This window comes from Zalophus californianus, chromosome 9 (genome assembly GCF_009762305.2).
Source record: "Zalophus californianus isolate mZalCal1 chromosome 9, mZalCal1.pri.v2, whole genome shotgun sequence".
In the NCBI taxonomy this organism is placed as follows: Eukaryota; Metazoa; Chordata; class Mammalia; order Carnivora; family Otariidae; genus Zalophus; species Zalophus californianus.
In genome coordinates, this window is record NC_045603.1 from 101,734,578 (window position 1) to 101,751,426 (window position 16,849).

General features: G+C 50.9%; 1 protein-coding gene across 6 annotated transcripts in view; it reads right to left on the reverse strand.

Annotated features, from left to right (window-relative positions):
* Positions 1–16,849, reverse strand: part of TSPAN9 (tetraspanin 9) — a 196,679-nt gene that overhangs the window by 100,918 nt on the left and 78,912 nt on the right. For 2 of the 6 annotated variants that reach the window (XM_027594414.2, XM_027594408.2), the window contains one exon: positions 16,173–16,332. The exons of the other annotated variants lie outside the window; for them this stretch is intronic. In XM_027594414.2, coding sequence (XP_027450215.1) covers positions 16,173–16,305 — 133 coding nt within the window. In that variant the 5' untranslated portion in view covers positions 16,306–16,332. The remainder of the gene's footprint in view (positions 1–16,172; positions 16,333–16,849) is intronic. 6 annotated transcript variants of the gene reach the window in all.

Here is a 16,849-nt window from a genome sequence, read left to right on the forward strand (position 1 = left end):
GTGCCTGGCACACCCTACACTTAATAAATAGTAGATAATATTTCTTTTAATTATCATCGTCATCATTATTCTAGCTGATAGAATTAGTTCTTCCCTCTGGAGCCGTAAAGCAGAGGCCTAATTCCTCAACCAGGTGCCAGCCTTTCCCAAGTAAGAAGGCAGTATCATGTGCCCCTGAGCCCTCCCTTCCCCGAGCAAACGTCCCCACTTCTTCCCGCTGTTACTCATGCAGCAACCTACAGATCCTTCGCAGCCCTGCCCACTCTCCTCCTGGCCGTTCCTGGTCAGCCAATGCCCTCCCCAAGACGTAGAGCCCTCAACTACTGCATCTGATCAATAATACAGTACCTCCATCACCCGCCTCAGCACCCAGCACTTAGCAGGTGCACGGAAACTATTAGTGACAGAGCAGTCAATGAATGGGCTGAACACTACGCTCCATGGAATCTGAAAATTGCAAGGGGTAACAGGCTGTGATGGCTCTGGATCTGTACCCTCTGTTTCCATCCATGCAGCCTGGCACTGAACTCCCTTCCTACTGTGCATCAGACCATCACGAACATGAAGCCCTAAGCAGCACCAGGGCCTGCCCGGAGGTGTCACATCAAGCACGTTAAGGCGGAGCTCCCCCTTCAATATTCCTGCGGTTTTATAAATCTAGGTACAGTATAACTGTAAACATTTGCCCATTGCCATTCATCTCATTAGTTTCTCTCCACTATTACAGCACACTGGTGATTTAAAGTCCCCGTTCTATCAACGAAAGTATTGGTAAATTATTTCTCTCAACATTCAGAAGACCACAGAATTTTCGCACTACAATGGATGTTAGGGATCATCAAGCTCCATGCCTGCCACATCCAAATGAGGAAATCCCAGACTAATGATGTAACTTGCCCAGGGACACCTGTAATTTTGTGGCAAACCTAAGATTGGAGCCCTGGATCCTTCCTCTCAGCCCAGATCACTGATAGTAATGCTATAAAATTCTCAGTACTTACCTTGTGCCACGATTTCAACAGCTCTTCTTCCCAATCCTCGTTAACAACCCTGCAAGATAAACGCTGCTTTCTTTCCGCACTTGACAGGGCTGAGGCGATTCATCTTGGACCACAAGACCAGGAGTTCATGGCCAAGCTAGGAAAAGAATGTGCTCTTTCTCCGGGAGCCCTGCCCTAGGCTGCTGAGTCCTGGAACACCTCCACCGGGGTATCCACCAGGGATGCACCAGCAGGCCCAAATCTAAGTTTGTTCTCATCTCTTCCCTCTACCTGCCTGTTCCTCCTTTGCTGTTTTCTACTCTGTTAATAGCATCACCACCAGTTCAGTCACTTGATCTAGAAACCCAGAGCAACTCCTCAGACTGTTACTTTACCTCTCTGCCCAGCTGTTTTGAGCCATCCCCTACATCCCAGAAGCCAGCCCCTCCTCTTGCCATTTCCTTGGCCAAGCTCCTCATAAGTTCTTCTCATAAAACCAAAAAAAAAAAAAAAAAAAAAACCGATTACCAAAACCGTGCCCCTTCCCAGCACATCCATTTCCAGAACGCCTTTTACATCTGCCCTCACAAACATCTCTTTAAAATAAATTGAGCTTATATTGCTCCAACTTAAAAACTTTGTTGATTCTAGTCCAAATTTCTTTCACCACAACCTGGCAGGCCTGCCACTCGAACTCCTGCACATCCCACAAGACCCCACTCAACCCTCCTCTCTTCCTGGTCTGGTTCCTGCCCTCCTGCCTCCCTGGAGTCCGTCTTTCCGACGGAGTCTTTGCCGGCACCTCTCCTCCGGCGCTTCTCACAACGCACTTCCTGCACAAGCCTTCCACCCCCTCTGGGGGTGAGCTCCTTGAGGGCAGGAAGGTGACACCTCTGATCCCCAGCTCCAACTCATGGATTTGCTCATTTAACTCTACCTTGGAAACACTCCACGAAAACTGTTGAGTAAATTAGCAGTTTAATAATTCAGGGCTCTGTTTATACTTTTATTATGAAAAATAACCTGTTAAGTAAAAACCTGTGTCGGAAGATCAAATTTATTTTAGAAAGCTGATGTTAACATACTGACTGACAGGGGTCCTTGTTAAGAGATGCGTGAAAGCCAAGCTTCCTGGACATGTGCCTGCTTTGAAGGCATCAACGACAATAAAGAAAAGAGAAACTCAATCGCAAAAAATAAAAATCTGAGCTATAATAGATGTGTGACCAAATGCACTAACTTGCTAATTGTTTCCATTTGCTTTAATGTATAGCGACTCCCAGATTAGTGTTTTCCAAAAGGCAGGTCATTACTCATTAGTGGGTTATGAAATCAGTTTAGTGGGTCAGGAAGAGTATTTTTAAAAATTAAACAGAAAATACCAGCATGTATCTCACATGGTAATTTCACGAAACGTTTTTACGGACGTAGCATGCACATGCGCACATGCACGCACGCACACGCAGGCACGTACTAAGTCACGAAGTTTGAGAAACGTGGTCTTGGATCTTTAGTGCTGACATGTCCAGCCCAGGAGGGTCTCGGGACGTGAGAACAGGGGCTTTCTAGGCATGAAGTTTAGAGCCGGCTACTTTCTGCAGGGGCCACACCTGGTCAGGCAAGTTTACCCAGCGGTAGGAAATACACGTGATTCGCCCTCGGAGAGAGAAATGTGCTTAAGTATGCCAAAATGTTACGTGTGCCATGAGAAGACACGGCAAGTCTTGGCATTGTGAAAATGTGTCCCTGGGTCATGTGGCAGAACTCTGGCTAGAAATGTGGGTGCAAGGTACTTGCCTGCAAAACTGGGAGAACAGTGCCCAGATCAGTGGGAAGCAGGATCTCAAATGGACAATGTATAATATGGACTCTTTACTCATGTATTCCTCTCTTGATTGCTGAAACAAAGTTGGTTTAAAAAATGCATGAAGTTAGCTCAGCACAGAACTATACCTTCCTACCCCATTAAACTAGAGAAAACCAATTCTGAATTGAGCCAATATTTCATCCATTACAAATTCTGCTCAGCTGTCTTGCCTCATGTGTCGAAAGTAGACACCACCTCCCACTGGTGCTCCAAAACAGAAGGAAAACATCATACCCTCCTGCGTTTAAAGGCTCTGTGCAAAGAAAGGATGATGGCCTCTGTCTCGCTTCACTGAGGGCAGAATGAAAGCAATGGACTCAGAATGCAAGGGGAAGCCTTCCGAAGACAGCTGTTAAGGACAGAGGCAGGTGACCAAAGCAGGTGCCAGCTACCACCCTGGGCGGGCTGAACCCGGCCCCACCTGGAGTCCAAACGGCCGAGTGCAGCATGGTCCCTTCCTTCCTAGATGACTTTGGGAGGTGCCTTCCTGTCTGCGGCATCCATGGTTCCAGGATGAGGCGAGATGGTGATGGCGGGGTTGCCACAAACAATCGGCCCTCCCCCCCGCCCCGGGGCCCCACGGCCTATTTCCAGCTCCTGATAGTTCCTGTCTAATGCCAGTGTGGACTGAGGAATCCAGGGCATCCTGGGCCCAGCATTGTTCAAATCACACATTCCTCGTCATGAAAAGCTACCGAATAACTCTCATTCCTCCAGCCTCCCAGGAGAAACCACATCAGAGGGCAAGCAACCAGATCCTATGCGTGATGGGAACAAAGGGGGACGGCGGGAGCCATAGGGTGTCTCCAGCACTGTCCATCAGACCCTCTGCAGTGGATACAGACTTGCCCAGAAAGCTCACCTACCCCTTCTCGCAGGCTTAACCCCCACTCTGACCTTGGCAGTCAAGAGCAGGTGTGAGCAGTCAGAGCCCCACCTGTACCCTTGACCTGGACACGCTGCTTTCCAAGCGTCAATGTTTCTATGCTACCCATCTCCCTGACTTTTTGTGAAAATGGCAACTAAACTCTCAGGGAAAGGAAGAAAATTCCCGTGTTTATTGAGAGCCTGAGTGTCAGGCACTGGGTGGAGCACTCGCGGTCTGAAACCTCTTGATCCCTATGAGGCAACAGGCACCCTGAAGACAGAAATGCAAATGGAGAAAAACGAGCACAACAAATATTACACTAATGTTGTAGGGAGGGGGGAGAAAATGGAGGAGGAGAAGGAGTGAAAGGTCAAAAGACAAGGGAGGGGGGATAAAGAGAGAGAGAGAAAGACGTCTGCAGTGGGGCGAGGCTGAAGCATAGCCTGGCCCACAGCACTAAACGGGAGCGCCACCTCCCTGCTCCCCACGGCACCTGCCGCCCCCTGAAAGCCAAGCAAACTGCAAGACATGCTTTGGGTCCATGAGCAGCTTCCAAACTGCAGGCAAGATCCCTTCCCCAGGCAGAGCTCAGAGGACCCCCCACACTCCCAGGTGGCACCCAGCCCACACTCACTGGCCACATCTCCAACCAGGGCCGTGGGCGCCGTGTGAACAGCTTTCATGATGAGGGATTTCACAAATTAAAATGGCCAACCTATCATCGTTTACGCTATCAGGTTACATATATGTAATTAAACAAGGCTACCCAATGCTGGCAAGAGTGTGGCCCATCTCCTCGGGGTCGCCCGCTCCCCGCGGTGCCTGGCCACCTCCCGGTGTCTGTCTTATTGACTTGGCCTTGGCTCCCCTTCCTCCCCAGGGCCCTCCTCAGAAGACTGCCCCACATCTTCCTAACACTCAGTCTTGCTCATTTCACTCCACTGCGGAAACACGTCAATGGCGCCAGCTTTAATGGAGTGTCTGAGGGAAAGCTCCGGTGGACCGTTTGGAGAAGACTGGACAGAACTCCATGGGGCCTAAAAGATGCACAATTCTCAGCCAAGTGGCAGTCGGGGGACGGAAGGCGGGGAGGAGGGAATGATGTAGAGATGGGACACCTGTCGTGAGTTTTCCTTGGATTTTCTCTAACACTGGCCTGATACCTTCCTTCTCCCCTCTGACCAGATCCCAGAATGTAGTGCAAGTCACCAAATGAAAAGGAAGGAAGTCTTAGTGGTGGTGAGGTTATTCAACTACTTAGTCTTTTTTTTTTTTTTTTAGCTAAGCTTTTCACTGTGATTGGACCCAGAGGCAAAATACTGTAATCAACCAAAAGATAAAGCGGGTCCTCTACTAGCATGGGACGCTAACAGGAGGGAGCAGGTGTATTATATGGACATCAGAACCCACTGGCACACAAGGGACTTGGGTACCAGTGACGAGATGCCCGTTATATGCCGTGTCAACTGCTTGTGCCTTTGCACATTCTGTTCCCTGCGTGGAACGTACTCCCCTCTCTTGGGCACGCTGTTTTCTCTGTGAAGCCTTTTCCCTTCCTACCCCAGGCAAAACTGGACGTGCTCTTCAGCATTCTCTGAAGCCCCGGTGTTAAGACTCTTGCCCTGAACCCTGCTCTGTGAGTCTCAATGCTGAGAATGGGGAGGAGGGAGGGACCAGGAGGTGATTCTTGTTCATCTTTGAATCCCAAAACCTAGTACAGTGCCTGCCTCCTAAGAGGTGAAAATGGATGAATGAGCAATGAACAGATGCATGCCAGGCAGACAATGCCCTCCGAGGTGAAGGGAGACAGACCCCAAGTGTATGGCTCTTTGGGCCCTCTGAGGACCAGGACGGGCAGTGAGTGTCCCTGAGAGGGGGAGGAGCAGGGTGCAGGACAGAGCAGAGCCCAGGGAGCCAGCATGGGTCTGTTTAATATGCAGCATGTAGATTCCCAGAAATCAGTGCTCATTTTTAAAACACGGCTGCCCAGAGCCACCCTCCCTGCTTGGTTCCATGGTCAGTGTTAAGTATCTTTCTATTTATAAAGCACCTCTGACCGAAGTGGTGCAGTGCCGGTCCCACACCCAGCCTCAGAAGTGGGGCAGAGTGGGACAGAGGAAGAAACTGAGGTCTAGAAACAGTTGCCAGAAAGACCAGAGAGACTCTACCCCTCCCCAGGGGCCTTCTCACTGGAGGGCCCGCTGACCAGCTGTAAGGGCTACTCTTCCTCCTGGCTTTCATGAGCACCGCCAGACAGGCTGGGCCTCTCAGACTGAGTCCTGACCTTCCTGGCATCCATCAGCTCCCTGTCTCATACCTGCTCCAAAGCAGTCACGCCGCAGCTCATGGGGCCACCCCCACCTGGGTGCCGTCCTTCCCATTCCTTCTCGGGCTGTCTCCCCGCTCCCCTCCAGGAGCCTGGATATCCCGATGCTTTTTAACATCAAGACCCGGGAAAACCAATTCTCTCGCACCACCCTCTTGGGCTTCTCCCTCCCAGTTTGGGTTTCAGTTCTGAGGGACCGTCCTGGTCCCCAGTCTCATGCCTCAGCCAGATGCTGCTCCAGCTCCAGCACATCACACACGACACCACTGAGTCGGGCTCATGTCCGCAGAACACACAAGAAGTCAGAGGCTTGTCTCAACGTGCCATATCATGCCGGGCGCAAAGCTGGTGACGAGAGCCTTATGAGTGCTCCTGGCCACCTCTTCCGAAAGGAAGGAAGGAAAGATGAGAGAGGTGAGGCAGGGGAAGCCAAAGAGCTCCCTCTTACACCACCAAATCGGGAGGCCCCTGAGGTCCCAGCCACGTCAGTTAATACCACAGCTAGCCACCGGGTGCTAGGCCCAGAACTAGATACCCCAAGGAGGGCCCCCGGCGCAGCAGGATGCGTGCGCTGGTAAAGACGGACACACAGACCTCTCTCCATCTTCTAACGCCCAGAATCACAGAATGTCAGAAGTGGAAGGCAGCCTAGAAGTCATTCAGGTGCAAACACTCTTTACAATGAAAGAAAAAATGAGCTTCCAGAGGAAAGAACGAACTCATCTACAGTCATCTAGCGAGGCAGTAACAGAACTGATACAAAAACCCGTGTTTCTTGACTGTGTGATCAGTGTCTTTTCCACTCTATTCATTCAACAAACATTGGCAGAAGGGGCCAATTTAAGACATAGTCGATCCCTGTTCTCAAGAAGCTTAAAATTTAAGAAGAGACAGACAGAGAGAGATGGAAGGAGAGATATATGAAACCAACAAAAACTTGAAGACAAAACAAACTCGTTAAACAGCACAAGGATGTGACAAGTGGTAGAATACCAGTGGGGCACAGATATGGAGGTGACTACTTCCACTGGGGGGGGGGGCATGAGCGGGGTCCACTGGGTGAGCAGGAATCTGTCTGCCAGACAGAGAGAGGAGAAAGGTGTCCCCATCCCAGGGAGAGCCAATGGCGCAGGTGCGCCCCCGAGACTGGAAGTACTCAGCAAAATCAAGAAGTGTCAGAAGATCCGTGGCGTGGCTGCATGCCCCTCGTGAGGGCTACAGAGGCAAGGCTGAGCCGCACTCGAAGTCTGGGCCTTCCCCCAGGACCCCCAGGAGGGCACCCATGAAGCTAATCCACCCAAGACAAGTGAGCGTCCTGCACACACCAGGCACAGGTCACCCAGTCCATGGGTATGGCCACTCTGCTCTGCGGCAGAAGACAGCATGGAGGGGGCTAACAAGCGAGCTCTTACAACATTCAGGTGAGACACCGGGAGCACCAAAACTGGAAAAGTGGGATCTGGAGGCAGAGCAGAAGTGGAAGCAACAGAAGCCAGACGTGGGGTCCAAGAGAAAAAGCTGAGAATGCTGCCTACATGTCTGGAAGGGGAGGGGCCGGGATGGGTGGTAAGGTCCTTCCCTGAGACCACCCTCTTCATTTAATAGACTCACCTGCCTCGTGCAGTTACTTTGTGTGCCTACGTGCCTTCCACAGCTCTATATTCCCCACAGGCTCAATCAATACTTGCAGGTTGACGTTGCTTACAAAGCAAGCACGAGTCCCAAGCTGGAGAAAGCCTTACCGAGTGACAGTGCTGATGGATCTAGTACAAGAGTGGGTCACACAGACCACCCCTCTCACCACCTAACCCGCCACCCATCTCATCCCCTCCATTCGGACACAAATAGGGTCCTACAGCCAGGTGTGGACACCAGGAGCCCCCCACCCCACCCCAGGCAGGGGAAGGTCCATGGAAAGCACTCAAGACTAGACTCCCACGGTGCTGATTCTTACACTACCGTGGGACTCAGAAAGCTGCTTCTAAATGCCCTGGGTGGCTCAAATGCTCACTCCAGATACCAACCAATTATGAAATTCTCTCATTTTAGAGATAAACAGGTTTGCAAAGCTACATAGTGGTCCATCGCCTGAAATGGAGCATGGCCACAGACGGGAGACCTGACCCAGTCCATGCTGGCTCCCCTGTGTCACCCTGGGCGCAGAGCCGCACCCGCATCCAAGGACCAGCCTGCATCCCTCCCTCCACAGCGGTGCGCGGACAGCAGAGAGCGGAAGCTGGGGCTGGGGGTGGGGACGCTATGATGGATGGATCCTGCTTTGCCTGCTGCGGCCAGAGGGCCAGGGAGGAAGAGGAGAAATGAAAAGCCTGGGAGATATTTTGCCCATGATTTGTACCGCCCGAGATGCCCTGTAGCAATATTTATCCTGCGGCTCTGTCCCACTTTCGTTTATTATCCAGCTTAGCCTGAGTTATCACAACCAGGACGGGACCCATAAACTAGCTACCTGACACCATCGGGACCGTGCAGTGTTATTTTAAAATCTCAAGGAGCAGCTTCGATCCTCTATGGAAATTTAAAAAAAAAAAAAATAGGTGCACTCCTCATCCTCTGGGGACTGTGGCCATTCTGGAAGCAGATGCAAGGAGCACCTGTCACCGGCTGTCACACTCCCAGAGACGCACCCTGGAGACTGCACCATCCTCACCCTTCCACATCCTACCTACCAGTACAAACCACAATCTGGTCACTAACCCCTTGTTTGGGGCTATACAACATGACTTCCAGAGGCCCAGATCATTTCTAGGGTTGAATTGTAACCAACGGCCAACAGTATTTCATTAAAACATTTGCCAGTAAATAAATGAATAATGAATTCATTGAGCACCTTCTATTACATCTTAGGTCTGTGCTGGGCAAAGGGGGTTAGAAGTATAAAACCAGGCTCTCAGTCTTATCTACCCGATCTGCTCAGAGGAAACCCAGGGCTGAATAACTAACAATGCAGGAAGGATAGGCGTCTGGTCGGGGAGGGAGGGACAGCAGGGGCCACTGGGAGGTCCAGGGCCGAGGGGTCCACAGGGTTGGGCTGGCATCAAGAAAAACTTGACAAGAGGGTAGACAGTAATTCCCAGACTGATAGCAAACCATTTCTAAAGATCACAGATTTGTTGTGTGATCTAGTTACTGGCTTTATGGCAGTATATAAAACCAGAAGAAAAAAACAAATCCCTTCTTATGGCTTACGTTCTGAGTTGAGGACAAGGGGGTGACAATAAAGAAAGACAAGAAAGAAGTAAATATATATATATATATATATATATATAAAATATCTGATGTGCTATGAAGAAAATAAAGAGGGATGGGGAGACCAGGAATACAGGGTGTGGAGGAAGGGCAGCTATTTTAAGCAGGGTGGCCAGGGAAGGTCTCAGTGGTACACCAGAGGAGACAAGCGGGGAAGCTAGTATAATCCAAGCAAGAGAGGATGGACCATGGCTTGGACCAGGGCTGTGGCAGTGGGAGTAGGAAGAAGAGAATGGACCCCGGTTGTTCCATAAAGGACACGGGGCTGAGAGGGGTGGGGGGAGACCAGAAGTGCACTTTTATTTTATTTATTTTAAGATTTTATTTATTTTTGACAGAGAGAGAGAGAGAGCACAAGCAGGGGCAACAGCAGAGGGAAAGGGAGAAGCAGACTCTCTGCTGAGCAGGGAGCCCGATGCGGCACTCGATCCCAGGACCCTGGGATCATGACCTGAGCCGAAGGCAGACGCTTAGCCGTCTGAGCCACCCAGGCGCCCCCAGAAGTGCACTTTTAGATAAATTAAGAGGTCTGTTAGCCATCCAAGTGGAGATGTGATCCCATGATTTGATGACTCAAAGAACTTTAGAACCAGAACAGACCCAAGAGAGTCTGACTTGGCGTCCTCACCCAACAGGTAATGATGGGATGGTGATGAGGAAGCCTCATCTGGCAGCTCTCCCAGCAGGTGCCACTGCCAGGCGGTCCTTTCTCCTCTACTCCCGGGTCCGTGTCATCATCCCCAACACTCCTGCTTGGCTAGCTGGGAGGCCTGACCGATGCGTCTGCTTCATTCTATAGGCGAGGTGCTCTGAGGCTGGGAGGAGCCAGATGGCCTGCCCAGGCCCTCTCCTACCTGGCAGCAGAGACCCACTCAGTGATCTCTCTGCTACACAGACCCGCAAATTCGGTTTTGCTTCCAGGAGTGTCATGTTCATGACAAGGGGGGAAGGATCTCTGCTTCTGTAAGTTTTTTCATAAAAGCTACTTACAAATTTGAGTTTTTCCCCCAAAAGGGACATTAAATACAAACTCCATGCTACCTGATTTCTGGATGCAAACTGGACACGGTTAGGAAAGACACAAGGATACGGGCTGCTGGTATGAAACTGGACAAACCGTAAGGTCTGTCTCCACAGAAAGGAAGGAAAATCCCAAGCCCTGGCATGGACCAATGTGGATGTACCAAAAGGCTCTAGAATGTTCCCTTCAAACACCATAAACGAGATGGATGGGAGAGAAATTCAGATTTAAGTGACATTTATTGAGCACCTTCTATTTCCAGGCTATTCTTTCACTTCACTCAATCCTCACAGCGACCCTGCGAGACAGGTATTATGATTCCCAGATGAAGGACGAGGAACCTGGAGAAGTAAAGGGACTTGCTCAAGGTCACAGATGCTAGAAAATGACAGAGAAGAGATTCAGGACACCTTGCCCCTTCTCTAAGACATCCCGAGCCTTCCATTGCCACACTGCCTCCCCAAAATGAGAAAAGGACCCCACAATAGGGCTTAATGGGATGGCTTAGTCTAACTCAGGGCATGGAGCACATCTCAAGGCTCCCCTGCATCCTTCACCTCCACCTTTTCCAGGACTGGCACCTTCCTAGACCCTGTTACTTCTGGCCACAAGGAAGTCACCTGCCCACCAGGATGCCTGACATAGTCTTCTTCTCTCCTTCAAATAGCGTTCAAAACTACCTCCTTTATCAAGCCCTCCAAACTAACACCATGCCTCTTCCTCCTCCAATGAGCTAAGAGAGTTGGACGGACCTCACAAATGTCAGGCTCTGCATGCATGGCCTTCAGCCCTGGATCTACAGCTGTAATCACTCACAACCCTAGAGACACCTCTAGCTCTCAGTGTTTATGGTATTTATTATTAATAGTGGTATCATATTACTTTTGAGCAGCACTTTCACCTTCCCTAGGCTACCACTGTTAACTCGCATGGTCCTTATCACTACCCTGGGCAGGAGGGAGGGCAGGTACACCCACAGCTACTTGACATAGGAGGAAACGGAAATATGGGGGACAGGGACTTCTCCCGGGACACTAAACTCAGTAACATCTGCACCAGGAATCAGAGCTTCTCATTTCTAGGCCAAAGGTCTTTCCACGAGGACACAAGAGGGCTCTGGCTCGACTTCCTAGAGTAGAGTCTCCTCCCACATGTCCTCTCCGTGAGTGCCAGAGTCAGTCCTACCTTCCCCTGGCCTGGAGCCAAGCTGCTCCGAACCACCCGAGTGTCCCGAACTACCCGAAACAGAGTGAGCACCTTCTGCTCGCCACGGGGAAGAACAGAGCACCATCGAGAAAAGGTGCCCTGCGTGTGGAGAAAAGGCGCCTTTAGCCCTTGCCGACACCCCTGTGCAGAAGCTGGAATAGTCAGAGAAAACTCATGAATGTGTGGAAATGGAGCCAATTTTCTCCTCTCGACGACATCCACAGAGAGTCCCATCCAGGCAGCCTGCTGCCAGGGGCTCTGGAAGGAGAGAGATGACAAGCAGATAAGCGTGCACACACTTCGTGTTCCTGGCTCCATTTAATGCCACATGAGATCACCACCTTATGTTTCTCCACTACCTGCCTCCTGAGTCATGTCCAAACCTGAGCTCATCCATCCGCACGCCAGCACTGGCCAGGAGTGGAGGCGGGCCCGGCAACGGACCACATCCCACATCGTATTCACTCATTTGCTCCACTAGAGTCTTGCTGATGGGAGACACACAGGGAAGGAGGGGTGGGGAGCTGCCTTGGCTTCCTGGAGGGGCAGGGCCTGACCCGGGAAAAGAGTCGAGATTGACCAGATCCTCCGCACCTGGACCCCATTCTTCCCCAATCCCTGTAACCCCTCTTGAGACACCCACTGGTAAAGAGATTGGATGTAGCCCTTCATGAGTAAGTAATGACAGCCCCCAGACAGAAAGGGGCAAGACAGAGGCAGGGGGACAGGTGGGGGTAGGGAAAGAGACGGTAAGTGTACTGCCACCTGCTCTGGCTCCCCTCCTCCTGGCCCTCACACACTCTTATACCCTGCCCCAGGTTTGTTACCGGGGTACCTGTTTTCTGCTCCATGTGCTGGATGCTGGGGAACTTCAGGCCGAGCCCAGGGCTTGTTCTTCCAGCCCCTGAAGCACCTGGCATGTGCACACTGGGAATGCACACATACTGGCTCTTGGCTTTAAATTGAAGGAGGCATAAAGAAAAAGGCCAGAGGGGAAGATTTTATGAAGACCTTATCAACTAAATAGGTTTGAAGCATCTGGAAGGAGTTGGTGCAGCATACAGAGAGGAGATTTCTTAATGATAAAGAGTGAATGGTTCTTTGTCAAGGATGGTTGATGGTCCCCCTGCCTTGCAGGGGACTGAGCTAAAATGGTGCTGTGGGTTCTCCCAAGCCCGGGCCTCCACAGTGTTTTTCTGATGCATTATGTGTGACATGACGGCGGCAGCCTCCTGGGGCTGCTCTTCCCCCTGCAGCCTGGGGCTCCCTAGGACCATACAGGACGAATCACCCCAGGCTGTGCCTTCATCCACAGAGGCCTACAGCCCCTGCTGACTTCACTCTCTCCAAAAGTATATGCCCGTAAGCTGACCCAGCAGAATCAGTCCCAGAGCTCCCAAAGGAGCCAGTGGTATGGTTCTAAGAGGGTGGTGAGTCCAAGCGAGCACACTGCCCCAGACAGGGACTCTGCAGGCCCAGTAGAAGGTACCCCCACCCCCGACCTGGGTGAGGCCGGTCAAGGCCCCTGGAGGAAATGCAGTCAGCCTTGGTCTTTGCACTGCAGGTCAGCAGCTTCATCTGTGCCCCAGCAGCTCCCAGTCCCTCCATCCATCGCAAGCTCGCAGAGGACACCCAGGGCGGCCATGCTCATGGCACTTACGCAGCAGCTACCTGGACTTGGAGCCACATTGGAGGGGCTTGTGCATGCCCCAAATCCAGCCCATCGTGGGCTCTACACCCCCATAGCCACCCGGGCCTGCCTCTGTTGAGCCCTCCAGCTGCACCTCAGGCCTATCTCAGTGCTAGTCTTCACTGAACACCTACGGGCCTGGCACTATCCCAGCCACCAAAGGGGAAGGCAGGTGCAGAAGCACGCAATATAATCCCAACCCCAAGGGGCTTGCAGCTCTTCCTAGTCTAAGCTCACCAAACCTAGACTGACACTGACTTACCACCCCTGAAAATGTCTTAGTCTATGTCCGCATTGACTGGCCTTCAGTAACTTCCTGATGGAAGAGTTGAAAGTTCCAGTGTGGCTCCAAGGCCCATTCCCATTGCTCAACCTCACTGGTCGCCAGCAAAGTCAAATAAAAGCCATGCTCAGATACTACCACATGTCTACCAGAATGGCTAAAACAAACACGAGAGAAAATCCCAAGTCCTTGGATAAATATGGGCCATGTGGAACTCTCATCCACGGCTGGTGGGACTCCAGATTGGGACAACAACCACTTTGGAAAACTGGCACTATGTGTGCAAGTGCACCATTCCCATATCCCATGTCCACCCTTTACTGTCAACCTAGAAAACCGAGTTTCGATGGTAAAGGTAGACCAGCATATTCACAGAAGTACAATGAAAAATAACCAAAGTCTGGAAGCTGCCAACATGTCCATCAGCACTAGAACAACTACATCAACAACGGCATAGTCAGCCCCACGGCAGAATACTACGCAGCAATGCAAATGAATGAACGACAGCCACCTCCAGCAACATGGATGACTCTCAAGACAGGGGAAAACAAAAAAAATTGAGGAAAAGAAGGCTGACACAGAAGAGCACACACTGTATGATTCTACTGATGTGCCCCTCAAAAATGAAGCTGTGCTATCAGGATGGTGGCTACCCTTGACTGGGGGTAGTGACGGGAAGAGGGCAGGAGGGTGATTTCTGGGTGCTGGTAACGTTCTGTTTCTTAATCTGTGTACTGGTGCCATCGATGTGTGCACTTCGTAAGAGTTCAACGGACACTACGTTTCTACATATGTCGTCCCTCAACCAAAGGCTAGAAGTTTCATTTCTGTTCCTTTTGTTCACCCTGCAGCCCTTTCACGTGAAAGGACAAAGCTATTAAAGGAACCACTGATCATCTGTGAATGTGTATGTCGTTTTTCATCTCCAAAATGAAGAATATGAGATAATCTCTAAGGAACCTTCCAGCTCTAGATAGTCTGATGCTTTGATCCTATTCTTAGTAAAACCTCATTAATCAGTAATAAGAAATCTTTCCCAAATTAGTGAAAAATAAAAATATATGGAACATTTGTTTAAAGAAGGCAGTGTGACAGCTTTCAAGCACTAAGCGCATTACAAATTAAAATATAAATGTCCACTAAGTGGAAGTTAATGAAAAAAATTATACATTAGGCTGACACTACTTGATACTGCTTGAATATTATTAAAGTCCTGTGTCTTGCCCGTGTTAAATCCTTCTTTCAACCACTTTAATCAAGAGGAGTCATGAATGCCACATTACCACATCTGCTATATTACAAGTAACTAAATTAGTGCATTCTGATGGTAACATAGACCCAGACGTCTCTAACCCCCGAGCCCCGGCCACCTCCTTTCCCAGCCCTGGTCCATGGAGCTTCTGCCCCACACCTGGGAAAAGCTGAGCCCGGTCTGAGCCCTGTGCCGATCCCACTCCTTGAGGGCTGTCCTCCGCACGCGGCTGCCCTCGAACACGGCCGACACACAGATTACTTGGGAGACTGAAGACACCCCTGGGAGCCTGGCAACACCAATGATGGCAGCAGGACGGGAATTCTAGGCGCCGGCATAAATAAAACCTCTGCTCAGTGGCTAATCTCACGGGCGCCTCACAAATACACAAACAGATAGACTAAGGCTCACTTGCAGCCTTGAGGGCTTACAAGAACCGGAGGCCCCTCCCTCCCCGACTGCCTGCACAATCACAGCCCGGCCAGCAACTCTCTTTGGGCTCAGTAGATCCTTCTATACAATGGGAAGAAATGCCCCATAACCCTCACCCTGCTTTGACAGGATGGCAAAGGAATTGGTTCATTAACACTCTATGTCTGGACTCCCCCACCAAATAAGAAAGTATGAGGAATAATGGCTCAAGGGAGGCCTTGATGCGAGTCCAAAGAGCAGTGTCTGCCCAAAAAATAGGCATCTCATCAAAGTTTACTGAAAAGCGAGTGAGTGAACCTGATTCCCAGCTAACTCCCCGCTGACAGCTCTCCTTTCCCCCCACCAACAGAGAGTGGGCCATGGGATTAGCAGGCAAGTACTTGACTTGGGAGACTTAACTCACAGGGTCCAGCTTCTTGGCTAAAGATCTAAATGCACCGAAGACTCGGCCTGAAGACCTTCATTTCATCAGGAAAAAAAGGGCAGCTGAGCTAGGCCTCCCTTCCCCCAGCCCCGGGGCTGTGAGCACACTTCCCCTCCTCCAGGCTCCACCACCTGTCTCTGGACCAAATACGGATCACAGAGAGGCATTTCCTGAGCTCTGCAAGCTTGCTGACCCCGAAGGTTAATCCTACCCCTCTGTGGCCAGGCTACACGATGAGGATCCTCTCCCTCCCAACCAGGGAACCACAGAATCCTAGAATTTCAGAGCTATAAGGGACCTGAGAAACCATCAAGTTCAAGGCTCCAAAATGTCCAGGGATGATGTCAGTTTCCCAAAGCAGGACGAAGAGGACGGGGTTCAAAGCTAGGTCCTCTGACCCTCAGCCTAATGCTCTTTTTACTAGACCCAAGGTAAGGGCTATCTGACATCCAAATGCCACTTTGGCCCTTTGCTGGTGGCGATGTGGCATGCCACGCTGAAAAGGATTCAGTCGGGTGCAGAAGAAAGACCGCTGTGATCAATTAGCAATACGCACCTTGAGCCAAGGAAGAGGGTTTCGCATTAAGTATTTGCCAGCCTGCCACTACACCACACTGACTCCCAGGATGGACACTCTGCATCTCCTTTTCCAAAAACTCCTCAGTGTCGTTCTGCAGGCTGGGATACATGCAAGGGCCAGGGAGAGTGACTGTCCCCTATGGGGAGGACAAGAAACTGAGTCAAAGAGTGAAGGAGAGCAGACTGAGTTGGGAGTAAAATCCAGAGAACTCTACTTTTGTCTCAAATCAACAATTTTTACTGAGTGCCCGCTATTCATTTCTCAGATACACATGCCTCAGATGCCCACTGCACGCGAGGCATGGGGTGTGGCCTCCTCGCCAGGGCCACATCCACAGACAGTAAACCTTCCTCCTGTCTCTGCTACTAACATCAGGAACAAGTCACCTTCCTCTCTGCCCCGCAGACCCTGTGTCTGAAAACAGAGGTCTGCACAGCTCTCGGGATTACTGTGAGCTTCGCAAGAGAAAATCTATAGGAAGGTGGGTTAGGGAACAGAAAGCCCCATCCGTATAAGGACAGAAGCTCACCATCATTTCCTCCATCCCCTTGTCTCTCATTAGGGACTTGGCAGCCACCAAGCCTGAGCCTCCTTGCCGGTCGGTCTTCCCCAGAGGCCCTCCGTAGCTTGACATTCTTCCAGTCGGGAACTAT